Source organism: Chaetodon auriga, chromosome 21 (assembly GCF_051107435.1).
Source record: "Chaetodon auriga isolate fChaAug3 chromosome 21, fChaAug3.hap1, whole genome shotgun sequence".
Taxonomy (NCBI): Eukaryota; Metazoa; Chordata; class Actinopteri; order Chaetodontiformes; family Chaetodontidae; genus Chaetodon; species Chaetodon auriga.
The window spans coordinates 8,147,997-8,168,899 of record NC_135094.1 but is presented as its reverse complement, the minus strand read 5'-3'; the positions used below and the strand labels follow the sequence as shown (position 1 = coordinate 8,168,899).

Sequence of the window (20,903 nt, the reverse complement as noted above, 5' to 3'; positions counted from 1 at the left end):
GATTTATCTTATGAAAGCTCTTGAATTATTCTGCTCTCTTCCCTGCCTGCAGCTGATGGCATTAGTGAGGATACCGAGAGAATGTGTCCCCTGTGGAAGACACTTGAGTCGGTGTGTGTGTGAATTAAGTCATAGAGACGGACACAAAGACGGATGCCTTCTTCAGGCTTTATGATAATTTACTCATTACAGACGGCATTTTTGCATGAATCAGTATCGTCAGAATCTTCTTTAAAAATAATTCACTCCAAGCCTGTTCTATTTCTGTAGCTGTATTTTGGAGTAGAGTAAATAAAGCATCGGCTCGCTTTAGTGTCTGAGACTAATGGTTGAAGCTCTGGCTGGCTTGATGATGCAGGAGAAAGGAATGTTTGATGTGCAGTGATGTAGGGTAGTGCAGCAGCAGCATGTTTCGCTGCCTGCCTGACCCACTTTACCTCTTACGTAAGACGGTTTCTTTGTAAAAAGCCCTTGTCTTGCTATTTTTCAAAACTCCCCCACCATCACCACCACCGCCGCCGCCACCTCCCCCATCTGTTTCTCATGGATTTGCTTTGAGTATAATGTCACCACTGTACAGCAAATCTAGAAGTTTGTTTTTGGGGACTGCTTGCTGGTCAGTAACTGGTCATGTAGTCAGATAGAACTCATTAACTGGACAGCTCTCTCCTGCCTCTCTGAAATAATTGGTTGGTAGATGGTTGTCAGTTGGTTTGATGGATGGCAGTGGTCCAGCTGTTTTGCTCAGACATGTCTTCTCTGCTCTCAGGCTTGAGGGGGCCTGTGGCATTTAGCCTGGCTGCAAGGGACACATCCACAGAAGTGAGGCGCACCATCCTCTCCACCACACTGCTGCTGGTCTGCTTCACCATCTGGGTTCTGGGTACAGCCACTGATCCCATCCTGCGCTGTCTGGACATCAGGTTAGTGCTAACACCTCGCAGAGTGACACCGTCAGCGTGCTGCAAGTCAAACATCCCTCCAGCTGTCCGTCTCGTTCCACCACCGCTGTCTCTCAAAGGCACACAGACAGACACGGCTTACTTAGACTTGCATTAAATACACAGCTCTTTGTAAAGCTTTTCTCTGCATGTTTGAGTTCTGCCTCTCCCTCCTCCCCTTGCTGCTCAGCCCTACACTTAGCTCTGTGTGTCTGCTCCAGCTCTGCCCTCTATTAGTGACTTGCACAGCTGGTGCACAGGACAAAGCAGGTCTACAGGTCCTTGGAAACATGTTACAGAGGAGATAGCATTAAAATGCAGCTTACCGCACAGTAAACCTGAGCATGTGAAACTGTGAACTGTGGCTGTATGGTGAGGACGCGTAGTGAGTGCTGTTTTTTCTTTTAAAGTCTGTGTACTATCTGTGATTCCAGGCCAGTGGGCGATAATGACTAAGGAGTGCAGAAGAGGCGTGAAGGATGCAAGGCAGTAATTAGATACTTATATTATTAAAGTGTAATCTATGGCCCAGATCACAGTGGTATAATTGACTCCCACAGTCTTTCGAGGCAGTACTTTTGAATCTCCAGCCGTTTTCAGTGATGTCTGTGTGTGTGTGTGTGTGTGTGTGTGTGTGTGTGTGTGTACATGTCTGTCAGTGAAGCCTAATGTCATGGCAAGAAAAACTGAATAGAAGAAGTGAATAAATGCACTGATGAGAAACAAGAACCTGGTTTTAAAAAAGCTTGAAATCAAGCTCAATAAAAACAATAAAGTTTATTATTAGTAGTAGTTTTATGAAAAATTGAAAGGAAATGTAATTATGGACATTTCCAAACTGTATTCAAAGTAAAAACATGAAAGAATATCCATTACATCCAAATGTGCATGCCCTGGCCCTTTTTTCAACATGCCCTCCCTCTGCTTCAAAACACTGACAATGCAGCAATTTGTGATGTGAAACAAAACCTGGAGCTGCTCTATTGTTAATGAATTGCAGATTGGCTTTGGTGATCCAATCTGCCAAGTTGTTTGTCTGAGCCTTTACAGCCAAATAAGCTTCATTTCATTATAATTCTAACGTTTATGAACCCGACAAAGAACCAATATCTCTGTAAAATGCCCCTGGGCACTGGATGCGTGTCCATGAGCCCGGGTCTCTTGTTCTGTGTCAGCTGAGATGCTTTTGCTCCATTGTTTCTAGATCTTGCCCTGACTGAACCGTGTAAGGATTCAGGGTGTTAGATTGCACATTGCAACTTCCAAATGGTGATGAAATTTGGCAGATAAATCGAGTGACTCACTATTAGTAGCCAGTCATTTTTAAAACCATGAAATACGAATGCTTTTACAATTATTGTCTCTTAAGCTCCTAGTTGCGCTGTTACCCTGCCTATGCACTTAGTGGCGGCATTTAAACACCCACTGACACTCCCTCTAACAATAACACATGGTGACTGGATGGTGACTTGAAATTGGAGAACACCTTCTTTGCAACATAAAAGCAACCAACCCAACACGCCAACAACTGTCTGATTCCTATATTATTAAATTCTGATTGGTAGGTGGATATTTGTGATATCAGCTTTCTCCAGCAGAGCTCAGCCCACTTGAAATGAGTGAGAAACACACAAACCAAACCCACGTACAGAAATGTATCAAGGAAAATAGCACCAGTGTTGATTTGAGAAAATTGGCTTGCAGGGCTTTTAAATTAGCAAATAGTGCCTGATTGTGCAGCCGAATAGTAATGAAACGCCGACGTATTTATAGGCTTAAAGTTCTAATCTCAAAGATTTGTGTTTGAAATATTGCTGGGAGTGATGTAACAAGGCGCAGCAGCCACAGTGAGCTGTTAGATGACAGGCTGCACACCTCCGAGTTCTCAGCAAGGTAACTAACTGGTGACCTGCTGTCAGCAGTCTCATGCCATGTGCAGCACAAAACCAGATCACGGTTGCTTGCTGAATGATGAAATAAGGCCGGTTATTGCCTGACAGTCTGAACTAGTTTGTTTGACTGCACTGTAAAGAAATACACCGGTCGCTCTTATGTTGCAGTTATTTCTGACAGCAGCTGTTCGAGGAGTCTTTTGACCTGGAGTATTAAATCACACTTGCTGTACCACCACTAACCACAAGTGTCACCAGATCACCCAGGACGGAAATCTTCAGGATTACAACTTGTACTAAATTTACCATTTTCCCTCGGCATGCAGTGTAAGTCCAAATCTTGGCATTCTTCACCGTGGGAAGCCTTTTTTCTTTACACATTCACAGTTCTTGACTTTTACTCACACCCATCCTCCTTGCGTGTGTGTGTGTGTACATGCAGCACACATTTACCTGTGGATATCTGTCCTGAATAATGCACCTGCCATTGACTGCATTTCTACCCCCATGGCACCGCTGTCTTTGTGGGTAGTCATTCCATCTCTGGAGCCCATCACAGTACGCTGTGTCGACCCTTCAGGGCTGTCATGTTTCACAGAATAGCTCTGTTTTCCCCGCTTCCCAAACTCCCACCTCGACTTCCCTCCTCATCTCCCTTCCCTCATCCGATTGTGTGAAGTGGAGGGACAAGTAAGTTTGAAAGACTTCATTTCGGTGAATAATACATTACATCTCTTCACCTGGAGCAAATTTAACTTCCATTCCATCTCTGAAATGGTTTTGTGGAGGAGTCTTTGAAACTTGTACTCTGTGTGAAATTACTCTGGTATTTTTTTATTTTTTTTTACCCCAGCTACCTCAAAAGACCTACAACTGCAGGCATCAAATAAAAGACAAGCAGGCAGTAAAATGTCTTTTGTTTCCACTTTGTGAAATTTGTTAAAGAAAGCTGGTATCACAGATAATGCGGTGTTGGGTATGTGTGTGTGGGTGCAGCAAGGCAGGCAAGTCTGCTCTTCAACACGCTGAAGACAGGAAGTGGTGATGATTTTCGGCTTCCTTTGGTCTGATGTACCTATTTTGCCAGTGATTTCAAATGCAAAATCCGAAGGTACTGAAGTGGGCAAAAGGTCATGTGTTGCACAGACAGACAAACTGACTGCACTATTGAATTTCCCTTTGAATTTACGCCGCTTTCATCACTATCAGTGCCCAGTGTAACACAATAACAGTGCCACGAAAAGAAAGTTTCCAACCACAAAGTGGGACCAGAACTCAAGGCGGAAAGAAAATTGAGCTTTTGCAACTGAAGCTCAGAGGAAAAACATGTCATGGCAAATATAGGACAGCATTGTTTGTTCCACTGTTCCGCTATCTTAAGACTCTCACGGCCGCTAACACATTGATACAAACACACACTCAGAAATGCATGCTGAGTTAAGAGAGGTGAGCTGTCTGTCAGACTGCGGTGTGATATTCATGTGCTTCATGTTTAGGTAGATTGTTAAGGCTCAAACCAGACGAGAACTGTATAGTAAAAACATCCCTCAGTGTCAGTCGGCTGGCTGTTCAGTCAGGCTTCAGAACACTAGACGAAATGTGCTTTTAAAGCCTAGACTGTCTGCCTCTCCTGCATTTCAGTCTCAATTTCAAGGTACATTATTGCCCAGACTTGAGAGTTTCATCATGCCGCTGCAATGTAAAGTGATTATCTACACTAAACTGCTTACAGTAATGAAAATACTATTTTCCTGTATTGTCCAGTTGATTGTAATTATTGATATACCTAAACACAACTCACCGTGAAACTGGATAATGCTCGTTTTTCTTTTCTCTGGTTCTCGTTTTCTCCTCTGCATCGTCATGCTTGTTGCTTAAGTCGAACCTCCAGGGACCTTAGCCTTCCCATGTGCAAACCCACACTCTTGTCGCTTAGTGGGTGTTTTACTCTGCATGAGGCAAAGGCAAACTTTGGAACAGAGTACACCCACTGGAGAGAAATGTCCACAGTGAACCAAATTATGAGAAAAATAATAATGTAGAAGTAAACATCAATTATTCAAGTGCAAACTCAACCAACCAACCAACCAACCAACTTGTGTTGAAGTTTTGATGTCCAAAGATGAAAGCTTAAGCTTAGTGCAGCGCAGCACAGTCTGGAAAAGGGCAGGATGAATATATCATTCAGTATGACCAATACTTTATCAGCAGAGGAGTGGATTCCAGTCATAGCCAATCAGTTAAAATCGTTTTTTCCATCTGCACAGTATGTATGTATTGAAGATGAAAGGCAAGCCTAATGTGTTCTGAAAAGTTGTCCTTTTTTTATCAACTTCAAAATGCTGTGGAATTGTGGAAATGATAATTATGTCAACTTTGCCCATATGTATATTCTTATAGGTTACTCTTGAGCATATGTAAGGATTTATGGGATATGATTCCTTTAACTAATCCTACATTTAATCTTTGGAGTGATCACATTTTATACAGCATATCCATTTTAGAAGTTTTATGTTTCTTGCCAAGCACCCCTATTATGGAGATAGCCATGCATTGCTGTACTATTAGTTTGGAGAAGTCTCGAAGAATAATCCAAGTCAGCTTCTCTAGGCGGAAGCGGCAGAGACAAAAGAGACATTGAAAAGGTTTTTTCTTGTCAATCTCATCACCTTATGCAAAGGCTGTTCATGCTAAAAGTGGTATAAAGTTGCTTCGAGCCATATGAAAGTGGCAACCTGCCAGCATCCGTGCCTCCAGCTTTAGACCATCATGGAAAACAGTCTGATGTTTGTTTCCGTGTTCAGAGCCACTATTTGCTATTGGTATACGTGTTGATATGATCTCTCCTTACGGCTTAATTAGTCTTTGAAGTAGTGTAGTATTAGTTTATAGGCTGCTGGCACACTGTTCTGAAGTCCGCTAAAATCAAAACATTTCAAACTGCTTTTTATTACACTTGTCTAATTGAAATCTGAGAATCAGTCATATGCTCGAATAATAGACTAATGAGCTGCAGATAATTCTTAAATGTCATAAATCGACAGTAGCTTGCAACTAATCTGCTGAAAAACAACATTATTAAATTATACCACATGGCGCCATGTCACGGTGTTTTAAATCCATTCTTCAGTGTTGGTTTCTGTCTTTGTTTTTTTCATTTTCCTGCGTAACTCCGTGGCCAGGAAGTATCACGAGCACTTAGACACACACATGCTATGTCACACTGCCAGTTCTCAATCTCGTCTGTCTGTCTCCTTGGCTTTGATGAGGGCTGGAGGTGACAGGGCACCCCTGGAGAGATCTGAGACCCAGTCACAGTGAGCAGTCTGGGGCCCCTAGGCTTTGAGCGTTGGCCAGTTATGTCCTCTTCAAGCCCTTTCAGTTTGAATATCATTATTTATCCTCAGCGCAGCTCAGACTAATAGCTTTATTTTGCTTTTGGCATAACATGTGCTTATCTATTATTAGTGGCAGCCCTAGCTGTAGATGTGGAGTAGCGATCACAAGGTCTTTGGCCTTATCTGCGTCTCCGCTCTGTGTTCACTGCAGTTTATTGCTTTGCTGTGCATTTGAACAACAGATCTGCTCTCCATGCTTCCTTAATGTCATGAAAAGGGCAGATACTGTGCATATTGTAGATTTTTAGCCACTTTAGCGGCTTGGCTCTGTGGATGACTTGGTTGGTCCACCGCTCTGGTCCAGACTGAACTATCTTTAAAACTAATCAACAGATTTTCATTTTTTTTCATGCATTCATGATCTCCAGAGGATGAATCCTGCTGACTTTGCTGATCCCCTGACTTTTCATCTATCATCACCAGCATGTTGTCATATTTGGTTCAGAGCGAAATATCTTGACAACTGCTGGCTGAAGGGCTGTGAGGTTTGCTACAGATACTTAAGGTTCATAGAGGAAAAATGCTAATGACCTGAATGATCCCCTGACTTTTAATATGTCATCAGGCTGATTCAATATGGTCAAGATTAATGACATTCCCATTAGCCTAAGTCGTTCTATGCTTTAGCACTAATTAGTTAATGTTTGCATGCTAACAGGCTGGCCAATTTTAGCTGCTTAATATCAGCATTGTCACTGTGAGCTTATTAGCATGCTGATGTTAGCATTAAGCTGAAAACACAGCTGTGCCTAAAGTATAGCCTCACAGAGCCACCAGCATGGCTGCGCACTCTTAGTCTCGTTCATTTGCATAGCTGCTCCACAGAGCAAGAGAGCTGGAACAACAGATCGAGATGAGAGAAGAGCCCACATGCAAGTTGTTTCCCCTTTACAGTTTTGTGAGATGGTCTCATTTCAAAATATGTCATGGTGGCCACTGGAGGGCAACTAGTGTAGGACAGACAGGAGGCCTTGCTCTCCACTGTAGTACATCTCTATGCGTGTGTGTGTGTGTGTGTGTGTGTGTGCACGCTCATATAAATGAGCAGTGTTCAAAACTTGGAGGCTAAGACGTAACAGCTGGAGCCTTGCTAATGAGTGGCCTGTTTGTTTTGAGTGGACAGATGGACGGGTGAAAAACCATCTCTCTGATGTCACTCACTCTCCTTCATGCCCCACTGACCTCTTATCGCTCTCTCTCTCACACACTCACTCTTTTTTGGCATCTGTCTGTCTGTAGAGCTGTGATAACATTTTTCCAATTGTGGGGGCTGTGTAATACAAGAAAAAGGCCCCACACACACACACACGCCCCTCCTCCCTTGTGATATATCTATAGGCGTTACAGACTGAAGGAGACAGGAAAGTCATCCGCATATCCTCATGTACACAGCAAAAATACCCACTACCCATAATAAAAAGACGTCAACCCGATTGAATGGAAGATACTTCAACAGCTCCAAAGATGAATGGCTCCTGCATAGGTTTGCCTCTATGATAAGGAGAGGAGACAATAAGAGCAAGAGAAAAAAGCCCTCAGTCCTTCATTGGTATATTCTTTATTCCGTCCAGTCAAAGCGATTGCTTTGTAAAGGAAATGGGAAAATATAAGAGACGTGAATTATAAAACCAATCTACAGCAAGGGATGACTTTGGAACTGAGACAGGGAGGAAGGCTTTTCTGTCTGGCTTTAAAAGTGTAATATATTCTTTAATGTCATTTCCAGAGTCGTACTTTGTCGTACAATAACTTTCTGAATGTGGAAACTTGTGAAATTACCCATATTTTCTTTTGTTCTTTCAGGAATAGATCAGCGTACTCAGGTGACTGTCTCGCCTGATTTGTCAAGCAAAGTGCATCTGTTATTATGTCTACAAAACACATTCATTATTAATATAGCCTGATGGATTGGAGCTATAATACTGTTCCCAGAACACTTTGTCGCCGTTATTTATCAAAACAACCTGCAGTTCTTTTTTCCTCTCTCTCTTCTTCCTCACTTTTCTTCTTCCTCTGTTCCTCCTTGGGTGATTTCTCCTTCCCTCGCAGTGCTGCAAGTTAAGTCTCATTTCTCATTACATTGAGCTCAGCTCCAGTTGGCGACAAGGTTTAGATGTGCAATGCTAAGTCACAGTGAGGCCCTGCAAGTTCAGCCAGCTGCACCGACCATTGGTTATGTCTCCAGAGCGTTGAAGAACTGAGCTTCATTTTAACATTTCAGACGGTTCTTTAAGCAGTCAGGGAAAAGGCTCTGCCATCAAAATTCAGCCCGTACTGGTCCGACGGCGGCTCTCGGCTCCAAATCTATACAATTCCAAGCTGTCATTTGCCGCTTGTGTCTACGCGAGGCAGCACAGAATTGTCGCCACTCAAGTGTAGCTAACTCTGTTTTTCTAAGGCTGAAGTTGCCTATGTACTTCACACTCATTCTATATTCATGAAGGGGAAAAGAGTCGGTCAGTGTGACTTGTGGGGTTGTAGGGTGTTGCTGAGACTTTGGTGCTATTTTCAGGAAAGGAGGCTTGTTCACTGAATAAGTAGGACTCTAATTGAGGATGTTGCTGTTGGGCACATCGTGAGAGAGATGGATGCTGGGTAAGGCCAGTGAATTATGATTCTGATGCTGATCAGACGTGAAATGTTATCTCTTCACATTAGCCTGCCAGGGTTACTCTCTGTGGCACCAGATACAGATAGTCCTCTTTCAGCTCAACTATCGACACTCCTGTGTGTGTGTGTGTGTGTGTGTGCGTGTGTGCGTGCCTGTGTGTGTGCGTGTGTGTGCGCGCGCAGACATTAAACAGGTGAGAGCTTGAGAGCTCACACTCTGCTCTCCCCTCTGACACACAGTTCAATGGGTTTCCTCTCACAGTGGATTGATAGTCGTGGCGGTGTGCAGGGAGACTGAACAGATTGCCGTGGTATCCGCGTCTGTCAGATCAGCCAATACTGCGAGTTTATCAGGTGGAGATTGACTCTGGACGGGGGTCTCGTACATTGGAGTCCTGTGCTCCAGCTTCCACTAAAAAGGCCCAGAGGCACGGCCTAATGGATGTGACGTCAATACGGAGAGGGAGGTGGAGGGCCATTAAAACGAGCATCAGGGCAATAAAAGTGCCCTCTTCTGTGTGTGTGTGTGTGTGTGTGTTTGTGTGTCTACTTGTGTGGGTGTATGAGGGCGGATAGATGCGCTAAATGCAGAGCTGGGGAATTTTGCATGAATACCGTATTCAAAACAGACACAAAGTGGTTTGTTGAGGAGTATTTTTACGTTTATTGTCTAAAGAATGTCTCAGTTGAGCACCAGAGAGGGGGAGAGCTTGGAGAGAAAACATAGCGAGAACATCAGTATGTGCAGTGTGTATCTCTGGCAGGTGTCTGTGGGCTGAAAGAGGATCCACACATGAGTATGAATAATAAAACAGACACGGGGTGCCTCTGCTGCACACTGTCTCACACATGCATAAATGCAGACGCACACAAATGCACATGCGCACACAAACGCACATGCACACACATTTTTCCACTCCGCTGGTGGATGAACAATGCTTTAAGAATGTGGCCTGCGTGGAGTCCTCAGAGGGAGTGGGAAATTGGTAATGAGGGTTGATGGATGGTACTGATGGGGCTAAATTTGCGTCACTGCAGAGAGCTGCAGAGGTAGAGATAGAAGGTGTGTTCGAAACACACTTAGCAACACTGCATCAGCTTGTGAGTGTTTGCTGTTTACGAGGAAACGGCGTCGTGTGTTTGTGTGGGAGAGTTGTGGGGGCTACTCTTTGGAAGTGGAGGGCACTAATGAATCCAACTTACCCAGCATCCCTAGCTGCCTAGCGACCTCGCCTCTCAATCACTCTCAATGGGCACCTCTTATTTATAGAGCCATTATTTTTAGCCCTCTATAATTTAAGCCCTCTGCCTCTTGGAGAATTAACAGAAAGAACATTGGAGGGAAGGATGGAGACAGAAAACTGGAAGGAGAGAGACAGTCTGAAAAGATGAAAAGATTGAAAAATCCATAACATCAAGGTGATTTTTGTGCTTGTAAAAGAAACTTCAGGGTGTTTTTGTCACTGTTGTGGCCTTCATTCCTCCCAGTTCTGAAAACATTTTACTCGCTAAGTTAATCACTGACACTTAAAAATGCAGCAGAACGAGGTCAGGCAGGTTGTACACTCTTAAGTTTAGCCATACTCCTAATTAGAAGGGAGCCCGCCCAAGATATTGGTTATAAAATGTCATTGCATAAAAAAAAAGTTATTTAAAAGTTTAAAAGTCTAGCAACTCTGTGAGGCTGTGGTGCTTTTAGCTAAATGCTAACATATTCACAATGACAGTGTACACAGATGTCACAGTTTGGTTGACGCCCCGGTTTAGGAGTCAGTGTGAGTTTGGTAGAGCAGGGAAAAAACTGAAATGCACGAGGATATGTTGCTCTTCATTCAGTCTTAACAGACAGTGGTGCAAGTGTCAAAGACAAAATCCCCTAGTTGGCGACTGAGGTAGCATTTTGCCCAGTGGCAACTTCTCTGTTCTGTTTTCATTATAAAAAAAAGGGAACATGTCAAACATTTCTGTATCACACTGTGCAAACACTGGACGCTTTCCCAAAATGCAATAGTTCACAACAGGCTAAACTGAAAAGCATCTCTCACCCCACTGAAAACAAAAACAGAAAGAATAATAAAGAATATAACTTGTGTGTAAGGAGGAGTGTTTCATTTAGTTCCACCGTGGTTATATTAAACATTCAAAACAGCCCCAAATATATGCATTGCACCTGAATCGTTCCCAAACAACTAATTTGCATGACATGTCTTCCAGCTCCGCCAGTTGATTTGCGCTCGCTTGTTTTGCTAACCTCAGCACATGTTGCTAACGACATACGGCTAGAAGTATCCTTGCAGAGCTCGTGCATCAATCTACATGTCATGTTGCCTGTGTGTGGTTGTATGCACAGACTGTGACCCCTGCTCCGTGATGATTCAGCACAACTGCTCAAACCTTAACAGCCCTACCAGAGCAGTGCTCAACATGTTCACCATCATAGCTTAGAATGCTGGCATGCTAATATTTGCTAATTAGCACTAAAAATATGCCATTAGTTTTGCTGATTTTGTCGTAAACTAGGGTTGGGGAACCTTTTTGTATCAAGGGTCTTCAAAGGCCGTATTAAGTATTGAGCACATGTATAACACTAACCTCTAATGATTGTTGGAACTGCTTCTCCCTCCTCCCAGTCCCAGCGGGAATCCCTTGCACAATAATGGCTCGTTGGGCAGTATTTGTTATGTCTGTTGTTTCATCGTATTGTAATAATTTTAATCGTTGCTTTTATTTTGACTTCCTGCTAAGTTTGGTGAAGCTGAGAGTTTATTTACAACCTGTCTGATCACCTGATGTGACCCACTTTGTGAAAAAAAAAAAAAAAAAACCTTTAAGGTCAACAGCTTGAGAGGATGCATTCATCTCTTTAGACGCTGATTTATTGTTTTCTTTGTTTGGCGACTTCCTCTACTCCCTGTCATTGTTAAAGCACATGCAAACTGAGGTACTCGTCAAGGTAACACTGTGCCCTCCTCGTGAGCCATTTATGATTTCTGTCCTTCTCGTGAATGATGATCCGCTCTGCCCTGAATGTTAAGCTCACCGCAAGGTTGAATCTCGTCCATTTTCCTTCGGTCGGTGCTGTGAAATTCAAGCTCCCTGAGGTGGTTTTTGTTTGGTCCCAACTGCTTGTTCTTGAGGCAGGAAATCATTGGCCAGAGAGAGAACAACAGCGTTGGCCAAACACAGACTCCCAATACACATATGAGAAAACGGAGGCAGATTTAATGGTTCAGCAGAATGGGCACACATAGAGAGAAGAGAGGTGGTGTGTGTGTGTGTTACAGAGAGAAAAATGAATGTAGACTAACTCGTGGCGAGACAATCAAGTGAAACGCGAGAGTGAATGCTGGAAGATGGTCATTTATTCCGTCTTGAAAGCCTCCGAGCGTTGGCACTGCACAAATCAAGCCCATGGAATCAAATCTTCATTGAAGGCAACTGTGTGAAACTATTATGTAACTGGTACATATCTAAGGGTCAGACCCACAGAAATGTAGGTTTGTGTGTATGTGTGCTCTACATGTGTGTGTGTGGCCCTCTGTTTTCTAACCCCTCTGACTTGGACTGTAGACCCCCGCCTGCGGGCAGAACCAGAGTAAAAGAAGAATAGACTTGGCAGGTCTTGAGTTGGCCATCTGTTCCTGTGGATGTGGTCAGTCTGAATTAGGCCCCTCTGTCTGCCTCGCACACATAGACACACACAGATACACAATCCCATCCTCTTTCTAACTGGCTTTCTCATGCACTGTATTTCATCGAGCCTCTTACACGCGCAGGCACAGTGCATCTGGCTGTCCAGTCTGCCGTGTCCTGTGGCCATGTGTCTGGACTTCTGTTCAGAGGGTCTGTGGTTTCAGGGAGAAAAAAAAAAAAAGGGGGGGAGGTGGTGGTGCTCGTGGTGGTGATGGGGAGGGCTCATATCGATTCATACCCGCTAGCAACGCGCCAAGAAGCTGCTTTCATAATCCTGCCTCTTAAATAATTCACCACTCGCCCTCAAAATTTCATCAGCACCTACATATAGAGAACAATATCCCCCGCAGCAGCAGCAGCATCGTGAAGAAGGTGTGTGAACAAGAGCGAGGGGCTGATGAGGCAGCAGATGAATGAGCAGGTGGGAGATAGTCGGGTGATGATAACCTTGTCCAAACCCAAAATTTGATTGATTAGAGACCACTTGTGCAGCTGCAACACATGCATCCGTGCATCTGTAAACATGACGGCATACCAGCTCCATGCCTGGGGGGTGTGAGACAGTGTCTTGACACTTCATCTGATTTGTCAGATATATTCAACTAATGGTCATCCAGACCAGCTGGCTGCTATGGCAGCAGACGGACGGCATTACTCTTTCCTTATCCTCTCGCCACTACTGTCATCTCTTGCTGTCCGACCCGCAGTCAGTTTAATTTACATGCCCCTATTCAGCCTGAGTTGCAGTCCAGAAATGCTAAAGCAGGACAGTGTATCCCATTTTCCCTCAAAAAGACAAGGAAAGCCCTTCAGCAGTCAGCTCTACAGCAGGAAGCAATAAGCAATTAGCCCAGTGCCTCATATAAACAATAAACAGGCTACTGTTGTTGTAACTGCCTTGCTGTGTTAACCCACATACCACTAAATCCTTCCTCTGAGATTTTCACAATGTATTTAGCTGACGTCAGCAGACACCGCCCCACAATAAAGAGATGGTACCTTCCAGATGTGACGACCAAACACCATCAAGACACTCCTCAGAGCCAGCCATGAAAGAGTTCCTCTAGAGGCAGTAGATTTCATATCACTGATGCCGTTTTTGGCAACAGTGTGAGAAATGAAGGAAGGAGAAATAAAGCCATGTAAGAGGATTTTTGTGCCACAATTATGAGTGATCTGTCGGCCAAAATAAACCCGCAGGCAAGTGCCATCAGACTAGTTCTGTGGTTGAAAGCTTCATCAACAATCTTGTTTTTCAAATTGTGTGCTTTTCATTGACCACAACCGTATTCATCATGATTTCCCAGTTCGCCCTGCACACAAACACACAAACACACACACGCCCACACACACCACCGTGCAGTAATGCCGCAGCCTTTTACTGTATTTTCATCAAATACTTTAATAGTCATTAACAGTCATTAAACAGCTTGAAGCTTTAGAGCAATTCAGCGAGGACCGGACTGCCTGTGAGAGACTTTGGCATCGATGTCCATGTTTGTGCACGGCTTACACATCCACACAGTCATTGATAGCTCTTGCTGATGAGAATGTCTAGACATCTAAGGGGGTAAATGCAAGATGCATTTGCTTACATTTCCCTAATGTAGCTCTTCCCAATTACAATCTATGGAAGGCATCTGAAAAGCCATTATACTTTTGCATTGCATGGCTTGGTTTCCTTGCCAGTCTTGAAAGTTTAACTTGTGTTGAGCGTGTAAGCTAGCAATATATCTGCCTGGTGATATATTTGTCAAACGTAATGCTGTTATTCCTTAAGGGCAGTAAATCTGCACCACCAAACCTGGTTGTTGGAGCGCTTTTCTTCAAAAGTAATAACTCACCTCCCATTTCTGTGAGCAATCACGGAAGCACTGGGTTTAGCATTGTTTCACATCGTTTCATCTCGAAATAACGAAGATTTGACCAAATAAAACAAGCATTTCTCTATTTGTTTTGCAGGTCAGATACTGTTGCTGAAATGGACACTTATTTTGCTACTAAAAACAAATCAGCCATCACTAAATATAATGCCTATTAAAGAAAATGTGATACTAGTTTGATGTGTTATCTGCACATTTTCTTCTCTTGGGCAGTGACTGTTATCCAGCCAGTTCTTGCCACGCTCCGTATGCTGCTAACTCCACCACACTAAATTTAGGCCATTTCCCAGTGTCATGCTGAGACATCCAGGTGAAAGTTGTGAGAAGAGAAATAAATTCTGTGTGATAATAATATCTTTGGCTCCCGCAGCCTCTTCTCCCAAATGTCCTTGGCTATCCACCGGGATCCACCTGAAATGCTAAAAAGAACTGACACTGTTTGAAACATTGATGGCTGTCAGCTGCCATGGTGGAGGGAGTTGATACAATGAGAAACTGACTGACTTTTATTATATTTGTAGCTCAGTATGATCATAATAGAGGGAAAGCAAATCAGTTTGAAAAAGCTAGTTAACAATAATGAGCAAGTTGCTTAAAATAAGTCATTAGTTTTTCTTTACTTTTTGTTCCTACTCGCCACATTGCCACGAGAAGTATTGTGCCTTTGACATTTTGAGAAACGTGCTTATTCCCTTTCTTGCTGAGGGATGAGATGATCGATTTTCACTCTCATATCTGTCCGTTTTTGAAGGTTTAAACAAGCAAGATACAGATTATTGTGTCAATATGTGAGATTTACAGGTACTGCTAGGCAGATTTTGCAGATTCTGCAAACTGCAAAATGTCTGTCTTTTTGTTTTTTTAAGGTATTATGTCTCTTCTGTTGCGGGATGGTTTTATGTAAGTAGCCTCTGTCACTCTTTTTTCAAATTATCTATCCTTCCTATCCGACATATAGGTACACTGCTGCATCTTGACTTGTTGAGTTGTCCCTCCTGTGCTGAGTCATGCATTCGTTTCATGGTTGTTAACGCCCAATTAATGAAACACATGATAGATATAGATGAAGAACCTGTCACACAGGGAAGCAGAGCCAGATGTGCCAAAGTTTAATTCTGCATATTATAATCATTCTTTTGCCTGAGGGTACGTGTGTCTTTTTCCTTTTGTTGTGATTGTTTGTTCACGACTGTAGGTCTTCAAACATTTGATGGACGGGTGAAGAACCTGTCAGTCAGGGGACCTACCCTTTATTATGCCTCCAGGCAAGTTCTTCTGCTTCTTTGTGTTGCTTGTTCGTGACTAAGTTTTGGAAATCCACGTCTGTAATGAGACGGACCACAGTAGGCTACTCATGACAGTGTCACCGCATTGCTCAACGATGCTAATACATATGAAACACTGAGATGAGACCCAGACAGTGGATACAAGAAAAAAGACTCAGCAGTTTACAACAATGTTGATATTTTGGACAGGGAGGACAGGTGGTTTGAAAGAGGAGTGAAGGAGGCTATTTAAAAAAATAAAAAACCCGTCTTTTAACAGAAGAGGAGGGCTATGACACCACTTATCCCCCACCCACAAAACTGTGCTTTCGTTCCTTCCGAGGAGATCTAGCATCTTTTCACCGTTGGCCTCGTGACAACTCCTGTGACTGTCATTCACACCTTGCCCAGGTGAATTCAACTACTCTAACACAGTCAGGAGCACAAACGACCCAAATGCTATCAAAGACCTTGATAATAACTACACAGAGGTTGATAATGTGGGACTCCCCACCGCTCAGTTAGACATGAAGATGCCTCTTGGATGAGAGGCGAAACGTTTTCAAGACAACTAAGTCCAGGAACCCTAGATTCATCCCTCCTTGGATAACCATGGCCTGGATGCCTGAGAGTCTTCACCTGTGCACACATTTCTACATAAATGATTTAACACATGTTCACTGAACGGGAAAAATGTATCTTTATAGACCCGCTCTGGTTTGTTTATTTATAGCATTTCTGTCGCATCGGTCATGACAATTATCCTAAATTACTAAACTAAACATTTACTTACATTTTTTCATCTTAAATGTGGAATTCGGTACTTTTATCTTTAACCAAGTGCTTGTACTTTGCTGCATTATCACATACCTAACTCAATTATACGTTTTGTTATCATGCAAGTGGTTGGCTTTAAGTCATGACTAGCAGCAGTTTCCAAGTTGGCATAATATAGCATGGAGAATTATTTCTGTCCATTATTATCCTGTGTCTCAGATTAAACAACAGAACTGATAACGTGATATTTGGGCATCTGTTGAGTGGGTGATCATTCATCATTGTGCAATATGGCAGAACATTTTTAAAGTTTCGCCTGGTTAGATGAGATTTCTACCAAAGGATACGATCTCTTAGACAGTTAACCATGCTCTTATGTAAATGCTTTGCACTGCCCACTGCAACATGCACAGATGAATGCTTGACTAATATCACTGCTACGCATGCACGTGGTAACACACTTGTGTACAAAACACACACACACTACTCTGCCAACTTTATTTTTACACCGGCTCAAGTGATGTGAAATTTAGGTTAAAGCTGCAGAGTGAGTGGGATTCTCACTCTAGGTTTCAGTAGATTGACCTAAATACTGCAGTCAGAGACTTTTCCATATATGGATTGTTCTTTTGTAACACTGCAGTAATAGGAATAGAAGCTTATGTTGTATTGTTCTTTGTTTTATCTCCTCATCCACTGCAGAGTCATAATGGCGAAAGATGCAGGGCTCAGCACACCTCATCCATGACAAGTCATATGCAGTTAAGTCTCTCATAAAGTTTGGCATTGTGACCTAAAATTTGTATCCAGTGTAAATACGGGATGGTTTGAGACACATACAGTAACACAATTTATAATTTTTACTTCATATAATTTGAAAAGAATGAGATTTAATATGGTGGCAGTTTCATGCATGGTGGACGTTAAGTTATCACACTGCCCAGCTGACACTGTGTGTGTATGTGTAAGGTGACCTGGGCTACTTTCATGGACACAAACTTTATTTGGGACGGCTGGTGCAATTGGGGACAAAAGCCATGTTCCCGCTTAGAAAACAGCTGATTTTTGTGTCAGCGGTTAAGGTTAGTGTTAGGCAAGTAGTGCTTAGGGCAAGTCTCCAGGAAATGATTGCAACCTCATGTAATTTCCCCAAAAGTCGTGTGTGTGTGTGGAGTGTTGTGGGGACGCATCTATGTTTACACAGTCACATTGTGGGAAATCAGCTAACCCAGGTTAGGGTTAGGCGGGTAGTGCTTATGGTGACATTAATGTCAGTCTATGTAGTGTCCTCAGAAGTGATGGAAACATGACTGTGTGTGTGTGTGTGTGCGTGTGAGAGAGAGAGAGAGAGTCACATTTGTTCCACTTTGTCACGCCATCTGCAGTGTAACATCAAGATTTTGTTTTGCATGAAATGTTTGTGGTTTGTCACTACAGACCATAATTTCAATGTTATTTTAGGACTGGAGCCTGCAGTTAATTTGTATCTCAACCTTAATGCACAGCCCTTTGCCTTTATTAGCTTCTGCCACTGCTGCAATCTCTCAGTCAATACACTGAGATCTTACAGTCAGTGTCTGAGTTCCTGCAGGCACTGATGTCTGCATTGTTTGTGTCTTTTTATGTGTGGGTTTTTTTTTTTGTTTTTTTTTTTGCTAGACCTGCTGTGCTAGAACACATTTCTACTGTATATCCTCCCCTTCATGTTTTCTTTTTGGGTTGATTTAAGATGTTGCTTGTATTGCCGCCTTTGGCAACAACTAGTCTGCAACTAAAAAGTCTGCAGATGCATGTGTTATTATTGATGTACTTTTTTAAAACCAAACCGTTAATGAAGCACCCTTTGTTCCAACAGTTTTTTTTAATCATTTGGTCCTGCCTCTGGAGCGCTGGAGCTGTAGCTTCCTTGTTATGCAAATGTGGGCTTGTTTTTAGTGTTCTGTACACGCATCTTTCACCATGTGATTAGCTGGAGCCTTCACTGCACTTTATATGATGTGACAGTTGTGTGGGAAACAGCATAACCAAATTCATATCATAGCTCATATCTATGTGACTGTTCCAGTCATACCAGTCATCTCACTCATCCATTGTCCCTTATCTATCTATCTATCTATCTATCTATCTATCTATGTATATATATATATATATATACACATATATATATAGATAAATAGATTTACTAAATACATAAATATATCAAATAAATATAGTGCAGAATCACAATATTTCCCGCTGAATGACAGTAAGGTAGAAGTGTGTATTGTGCATTGTGTTCATATGGAAGCTGGCTCCAAATTCGGATCTGTGTTGGGAGGAGTGCATGCTGTCAAATATGGGATATGTGTGAATCCCTGGTGAGAAGAACAACCAAATGGGATTTGCAAACAGGAAACTGGAAGGATGACTTACAGCTTTCCACTTGTCCAAACTCACAGTATAGAGCAAACACAGTCCCTGTGAGACTTGGACTCCCTTTGTGTCCCGCCTCTATCTCTCTGTGTGCCCGCATCTGTTTCACTCTCATCCTCAGAGCACAAAGTAGAGGAAATAGCACAGTTTGAGCACAGCAGAAGGCGGGGATTGCCGCAACTTAATATGTCCTGCCTGTTGAGTATATGCCGCTTGACTACTTGAACTCAAGACGAAGCTCATCCAAATGTTTGTTAACTAGTACTGCTAGTCACATCAACGGAGATTTTCCCCTCCCAAGGAAACGATGGTGAGGAAAATGTTTTTGCTTGCATGTAAACACGATTAACTTCTACCTGTGGACTGCCTCCCAGATAAGAAGATATATTATAAATGAGAAGAATATGCAAAGTAGTTGACATTTCTGTGATTTTGCAATGTCTTCTCTTGAGGCCTCGTGTACAGCAAGCACAGCTTTATCAGCACACCACTGTCATCCAGCCTGATAACAACACTACAGAGACACAGACACACATGTAGCACACACGCATACTGCATCACTGCTCAAGGCTGAGTTATTTTGCTCTTCTTTTCCTCAGTGGAAATATAAGCCTGTAAGGAGGTGTTAATGGGTGTGCGTGGGTGCCTTCTGCACCCATCTTGCTGTGTAATTTCCACTTTTTTTTCCATTTTTTTGTACTTTAATGTGTGTAGGACAAGATATAGTAGAGAAAAAAAACAGCTTCTTTCTTTTACTGTTTTTAAAAAAGCACCAACACAGAAGCCTCATGTGTTCATATTAATAGCAACATTCCCCAAAAGCCTGGATGAGTCGTCAGTGAAGGCCCTGTGCAGAGCGCTATGTCACCCTGGAATGTGTCCAGAGATATTTTAGTCACAGTGGAGCTCAGCACAAGACAGTTGAGATCATATCAGCACATTAAGAGCCCACTAACAGAGAATGAAGCATATACTTTGCTTTTGGAGGCTGCAGATGACTGCTAGGATAACAGCCACAACTCATTTTATAATCTTGCCAGATTGCGGGATATTGAGTTCCTCCATTGTGTATTTCTTTTTTGAGCAGTTTTTTTTTTTTTTTTCTGCAGGGGTGTGATTTCCCTGCAGAATAGAGGGAGCACTGCCTCAGTTGGGGAAGTAACCGGGCCATGGGAGGATCACATACTCATGTGGAGGCTCATTACAGAAGTGTCTGTGACTCAGCTGTTGTCTAGGACTCTATTTCCTGCATTATATATGAATTTATGCAACGTTTACAAACTTTCCTCCTCTTTCTTTCCTTTCCCAGTGTGGGCCTCTGCCTGTCCACTTTCGCTCTCTTTCTGATTTATTTCTGTGGACCCACAGTCGCAGAGTAATTAGATTAGTTTGGACTTGACCTGTCTGTGCTGAATGTCAGTGTGTTGAAGATAAGGGTAGCAGGGCACAAGGGTCGCATCAATTTAAAAAACACGATACTGTGAGAGCAGGCTGACCGACAGCACAATATTTTCCCCAGGACACAAAGCAGACCGTCATCCTATACTCACAAACCCTGCCTTGTTATCTATTTGTTCCTCTCTCGCATCGCTATTCAGAGAGAAAGCAACTCTCTTCGATTCTCTTTTATGTCTTCCTCTGGTGTCTTGTCCTGTATCCTGGTCAATCTTTCACTCAACAAACTCGCTATCTCTCCCTCTCACATTCACCAGCAGCATCCAACGCATTCTGTCACTCTCATGTCACCGCAGACTATCTCCCTCACCATCACGCTCAAGAAACTGGAACTCACTCTCTTCTTTTCGCTCTCCTCCCCCTATTCTTCCTGCCCTGTCCTCAGCTTGTGTTCCTTTCCTTGCTTCTTCATTTCACACCTTATCTGCCATTTCCTCTTTCTATCAGCTTAGCTCAGTCACAGAGCCCGTTGCCATGACGTGCATCACGCCAGCTGAAGGCGATGCATCACAGCCACAGCGCTTTGCACCGCGCCAAAACAACTTGCTCCAGCGTGGGCCCAGAAAGACTTTGCACG

The 20,903-nt window shown here is 43.0% G+C and overlaps 1 protein-coding gene across 1 annotated transcript in view; it reads left to right on the top strand.

The window, feature by feature from the left end:
- The window catches only part of LOC143340154 (sodium/hydrogen exchanger 9-like), a 67,457-nt gene that overhangs the window by 30,844 nt on the left and 15,710 nt on the right, over window positions 1–20,903 (top strand). The window contains exon 12 of the mRNA XM_076761794.1: window positions 770–923. Coding sequence (XP_076617909.1) covers window positions 770–923 — 154 coding nt within the window. The remainder of the gene's footprint in view (window positions 1–769; window positions 924–20,903) is intronic.